We start from the raw sequence: 5,820 nt of genomic DNA on the forward strand, positions 1-5,820 counted from the left end.
GTCAAGCGCTTATCCTACTGAGCCATCTCCCCGGCCTTTTGTGGCTTTTTTAATTTCTCTGTTGCGCAGACATGCACAAGACCCTGAGTGGGTGCCAGGCACTGAGGTATCTAAGGGATAGGACAATGAGGTCCCAAGGATCCTGCTACCAGCAAACCACCCTTTCAAGTACTGGTGGTGCCCAGGCCAGGTGCTTCTCATATGGCCAATGTAAATACACATTGATGTAAAGAAACCTGAGATTCTGGAGTTGTCAGTGAGCCTGGACCAGAAGCGTCAGTGTGTATCCCCTGTTCAAAGCCTTCCTCTTCCCTCAGCACAGAGAAGAGGCCTGCCAGAAATCACTCCAGCCTGCAGCCCCCAGCACCCTGGTCTGTCTCCTTAACAGTGGGGAAGATTGGTGCATCCATCCCCCAGCTGCAGCTGGGGGTGTCCCCTGGCTCTAGAATCCCTAGGGCTGGGGTCAAAGCTCTGGTAGCTTCCAGAAACAATAGGTAACGCTTAAATCTGCTTTGCACCTCCCAGCCTGTGAGGGGCTCCCAGGCAGGGGCAGGACCTGCACTGTTTGCTCTGTCCACATTTATGGCCTTATTCCTGCGGGGTGGAGCCTGCCCCTACTCTGCTCCCTGACCTGCTGCTACCCCACAGCCCCAGTTGTGCATGCACCACAGATTCTGTGAGCCGCCCATCGCCACGGTTGCTGCTTCTGTGCTCCTGCTGCTCAGGGCTTGCTTCCCCAGAAAAGTCAGAGCCAGCTGAGGCCACCAACTGCTGCAGCCATGGTAAGAGGCCCATGGTGTGGCCAGGCCAAGCCTGAGAGTCGGGTGTGGGGGGCCGGTGTGGAGCCATAGGGAAGGTGTGGGCCTCTTGATGTGGGCTTAAGGCTTGGGGGAGGTGTGAGATGTGTGGGACAGGATGGCCTGGGCTGGACCTCATGCCTTTGTGGGGGAGCTCTCTGTGCCTCAGTTTTGGCTGCTGAGAATGGGAAAATCACTTATGTCATGCCATTACCGTGAGGCCTAAATAGGGTAGACACAGAGTGGTCATTTGCTAATGGGTGGGAGCCTCATCTCCCGTACTCCGTGTGTGGACCAGAACCAGCACTGGCCTGGGGGCTCCGACCTGAACCCATCCCTGCTGGATGGGCTTGGAGGGAAAGCTGAGCACTGGTCAGTCCTTCTTGGGCCACCATGGCCAATTCATGAAGCCCTCTCCTGGTCACTCTACTCAATTACAGTGCCCCTGTCCACAGCACGGCCCCCCAGAGCAGGGACTTCAAGTCTGTCCAGGTCTCGGCCTCCATCCTTGACCTCATCTGTCTCCATGTCTTCTGCCCACTGAGCAGGAGACATCAAGGGAGATGAGAACAGGAGGTCCTGGATGTGGGCTCTAGACCCTCTCGTGATGAGTGATCTTCCTGTTGCCCTGACCCACCATGGAGTAGGGCGAAAAAGCCCAAGGCTCAGTGTGGTAGCCTCAGCCTCTCTCTCTAAAAAAGGGTAGGGTGGGTGTGGCAGGACAGGGCCTGGAATGAGGACAGCAGCCCGAAGCTGCCTGTGTACAAGCTGAGGCCTGGCTGCTTTCCCTGCACAGGTCCATGGGCAAAAAGGGTTCCAGTTCCAAAACTGGGCAAGAACCTATGGCTGCTGCCCCGAGATGTACTATCAGCCAGCTTCGGTGGAGGAGGTCCGAGAGGTGAGTGTCAGCTACAGGACACCCAGGGACTGCCCTGGCTCCAGGAGGAGGTTGGAGATAGGACCCTAGCCTGGATTCCGTTCATAGCTCAGAACTGCTACCTGGATTCAGCTCCGTGATTCAGATCAGTGGTGTCCACCTGCAGCTGCTACAACTTCCCACATCCACTCCAGTCTGCCATCCTGGGCCAGCAACCGCCACCTGTGCACGCACGGACACACACACACACACACACGAACACACACACGAACACCACATGTGCACATGCATAGGAGTGGGTTTTACCCTCCGGTCCCTGGAAGGCTTTGCATTGGTGAAGACTGTGGCAAAGGCTGTGATTGGGTTTGCATTTGAAAGTGTAGAGCTGCGGCGAGGTAGGTAAACCAGAGCCACACACGCAGCACAATAGGAGATTCCTTGGTCTTCTGTACTGGCCCACTTTCAAGCCCACCTCTCTCGGGCTCTTTCCCGGGAGGCCTGATGCCTCGGTGAGCCGCCAGCGCCCCCTGCAGCTAGGCCGGGCCCCTGCACGTGCTCTGGCCACCCGGGAAAAGGCTTGACTCAGGTTATCCGCTCACAGGTGCTGGCCCTGGCCAGGCAGCAGAACAAGCGCGTGAAGGTGGTGGGCGGAGGCCACTCCCCCTCGGACATCGCCTGCACCGAGGGCTTCATGATCCACATGGGCAAGATGAACCGGGTCCTCCAGGTACTGCACCCTGCCACCTGCCCTGGAGCCCCAGAGTGGCACCCTCCGCGGTGGCCTGACCCTCAGCACCCATACCCGAGCCCTGCCCACGCTTGCTCACACCTCCAGTAGCCCCCTCCTCCAGAGCCTCCTCTCCACCATCTCCCCCACCCCACTGTGTACAACAGAAGTGGTGAATCAGGCCCTCCAAAGGTAGACTCACAATGACACAGCTAGATGTGAGCCGAGTGGCACTTGGCCAGCTTTACAGATGGAGAAACATAGGGTCAGAGAGTCAATAACTTGCCTGGCATCATGCAGCCAAGCCGACGCCAGAGCTATGCAGGGACGGATGCAGTCCGCGCAATTCAGCAAGCGCAAGATGCCGCAGCGACCCAGAGCCCAGGACAGATGCTCCTCGTGTCGGGTCTCCGTCTCTTCTGGGGCGCTGCACTGAGCCATCTTTTCCCAGATGTGCGCCCCTCCCCTAGGGCACGACCAAGGGTCTGGGTTTCTCTCTATGATTTCCTTCACAGGCTGACCTGTTCACCTCTTAGAGAACATCAGTCATGGCCCTGATCACATCTGATTGCTAATTAGCATGACTGGGCTCTGTGGTTGATTTTCCTGAGCTCTGGGCTCAGGGTCCCTGAGTGAGCTACGCTCTGCAGGCAGGCAGGTGTGGTTCTCGGCTCATTTCTGCCACTGCTGTTTGTGTAACTTTGAGCAAGTCACCTCCAGGCCCCGATCCTGCTCTGACCCTGTGAAGGGCAGAGACTTCCTGCACCCCAGGGTTGTTCCTACCACCTCAGGAAGCAGCACCCTGTCCCCACAGCAGTCACCAGACCGATGTCCCACGTTTCTCCTTCCCCTCCCAAGTTTTACTCTTCGCCCAGGGCTTCCCAGGGGAGAAATAGAGGTGGGAGCTTCGAGAGAGGAGGCCCTCTCTGGCCAGGCCCTCAGCACAGCCACAGGAAGGAGCCTCACAGAGGGCCCCACCAGCCCAGTGCAAGGGGATGGAGGTACAAGCATTAGGGCTGGGCAGTGCCCTGGCTCCTCCCAGCCTGCGCTGGTCTCCTGCAGGTGGACAAGGAGAAGAAGCAGGTGACGGTGGAGGCTGGCATCCTACTGGCTGAGCTGCACCCGCAGCTGGACAGGCATGGCCTGGCCCTGTCCAAGTAAGAGACCTCACCCCTGGGGAGCACTTCTTAGGATGCACCCATGTCTCTAGGCCCTGCAGCCCTCCCCAGGAGCCTCTCTCCTCTTCCACACAGGTTTGGGGCTCTTGAGTGGAAATAGAAAAGGACCAAAGTTGAGATAAGTGATAAATAAATCTTGAACATGGCTGAGACGTTCATGGATTACGTCTTTCCATCAACAACAACAAAAAAGCAATAAACAGGGAGCAGAGCAAAACACAAAAGCACACAGATTAAGTACAGAGAGGAACATAAGAACATGATGAGGCCCAGGGCCCCTGGCAGATCTCTCTAGGGAGAGGTGGTGAGGGGGAGCCCTCACCTCAGGGACAGGGACCAGAAGAAAGAGAAGAGTGCTTTTGTGTTTTGTTCTTCCATCACCAGGCGTAAGATGAAGGAATTTTCCCTGATGCAAAAGTCAAATGCAGCTAAAGGAATGAATCTCTAATGCTAAACTCCAGCTATTGGAAAGAGGTGACAGGTGTTGTAGACACTGGCTCAGCAATGACGTTATAGCTAGAAGTGGAAGCCTGCGATTGGTCTTCAAGGGCAGGTGGTCTGCTCACCTCAGCTGTCTCATCACAGGCTTGAGCTATCTATCCCACAATGCTTTGCAGTCTGGAAACCACCTGTTTCTACCTTTCTTTCTAAGAGTCGTGGTGCTCAGATACTTAGAGTATCCTTCCTGTGCAGGCTGGAGTCAAGGCCTGGAAAGACATAGACAAATAAAACCCAGACCACACTGGGAAGGAAGTCCCCACAGGGGACGACAGACACAGAAACTGACCAGCATGGCACAAGTAGTAGGTTCTTCATCAAACCAGGGTGCAGGGTGCCCCAGGTTCAGCCATGGCAGATGGAAGTACACAAGGGGATAGGAATCAGGAAGGGAGGGGGACTCCAAGCAGATGGAGCAGCAAGAGCCAAAGCCCAAGTGGGAACAGAGAGCGGTGGCAGGGAGGAAGTATTTATTAACTGCAGGCTCTGGCTTTGGACCCTGAAGCTCTGTCCCTGTGCAGGACTGTGATGTCTCTGTCCTGCCTGCAGGACAGGAAGCACAACCCCATTAGCAGATGAGGAAACTGAGGGTGAGGCAGAGGGGCCACCCCAAGTCATACCGTTTGGTGCTGTGTGGGTGCCGGATGAGGTGGGCACCAGGGCCATGCCTAGGAGGGGGCAGAGATCCAGAAAGGCAGCTTGGGTGTGAATCCTGCTTTGACCTCAAAGTGACCGCAGGTGAATTCTTGGGTCCCTTGCGCAGAGTCCTGTCTGAAAGATGGGACTGTAGGTTGGAGCCCAGGAGGCCTCTTGTTAAGTCACCAGTGAGGACCCACTCCATCCTTCTCAAACTTGCACCTCACCCTTGCCTTCACTGTCCTTGCTACCCTCTCTTCTTTCTCCTGGTCCCTGTCCCTGAGGTGAGGGCTCCCTCTCACCACCTCTCCCAGACTGTCCTGAGCACACTTCATTCCCCTCTGCAGCTGCCTTGTACTTCACAGCTAGAAAAGCAGCATTATGCTGGATCAACCATCCCCATTTGCAGGCATGTGGGTGATTATAAATAACGCAGTGGTGAACATCTTCATCAAAGTCACTGCACATGCACTGGAATATCACTGAGGGCAGAATTTCTATGATGCTCTTTTTCTTTAGGGGAGCAGGACTAGAGGTTGATCCCAGGGACTTCACACCGATCTGTGTAAAAAAAAAAAAAAAAATTTTTTTTTTAATTTTGAGACAGGGTCTCATTAAGTCACTAGGTTACTGAGGCTGAGTTCAAACTTGTAACCCTCTCTACCTTAGCCTTCCAGAGTCCACAGAGAGAGAGGCATGCACCCCCACTATGGCCCGCTTATGATTCCTTTTTAACATTCTAGAATTTGCATAAGGGACAGAAATCACTCACTATCCCAGTTACCAGAGGCAGACAGGAAGAAGAGGACAGGGCAGACGTTGCTTGCCGTCCGTGGTGGCTCCCAGATCTCCACATCTGTCCCTAGCAAGGGGTGAGGCCAGATTTTCTGCATGTTACCAAACAAACACCAAGCAGTACACACTTTGGCATCTTCCACTGCCCTGAAGGACCAGGAGCAGGACAGGCCCCACCATCACTCTCCACCTGGGAGACCGGGCCAGTCTCTTCTACAGGGAAATGTGGGGGCTGGGATTTCAGGGAGCCCTCTGGGGTGCCCCTGTGAGTATCTGTGATCTGTGCCCTTCTCCCTTAAGCTGAGGCAATGA

At 55.4% G+C, this 5,820-nt stretch overlaps 1 protein-coding gene across 2 annotated transcripts in view; it reads left to right on the top strand.

Annotated features, from left to right (window-relative positions):
* The first annotated feature begins 613 nt into the window (after positions 1 to 613).
* LOC101586622 (L-gulonolactone oxidase) overlaps positions 614 to 5,820 on the top strand; it is a 21,483-nt gene continuing 16,276 nt past the window's right edge. The window contains exons 1-4 of one of the 2 annotated variants that reach the window (XM_012514634.2): positions 614 to 782; positions 1,594 to 1,695; positions 2,276 to 2,401; positions 3,464 to 3,558. In XM_012514634.2, the coding sequence (XP_012370088.2) occupies positions 780 to 782; positions 1,594 to 1,695; positions 2,276 to 2,401; positions 3,464 to 3,558 (326 nt within the window). In that variant the 5' untranslated portion in view covers positions 614 to 779. The remainder of the gene's footprint in view (positions 783 to 1,593; positions 1,696 to 2,275; positions 2,402 to 3,463; positions 3,559 to 5,820) is intronic. The other variant, XM_023714704.1, reaches the window with a different exon arrangement.

Source organism: Octodon degus, unplaced genomic scaffold (assembly GCF_000260255.1).
Source record: "Octodon degus isolate 3935 unplaced genomic scaffold, OctDeg1.0 scaffold00036, whole genome shotgun sequence".
NCBI classification, from domain to species: Eukaryota; Metazoa; Chordata; class Mammalia; order Rodentia; family Octodontidae; genus Octodon; species Octodon degus.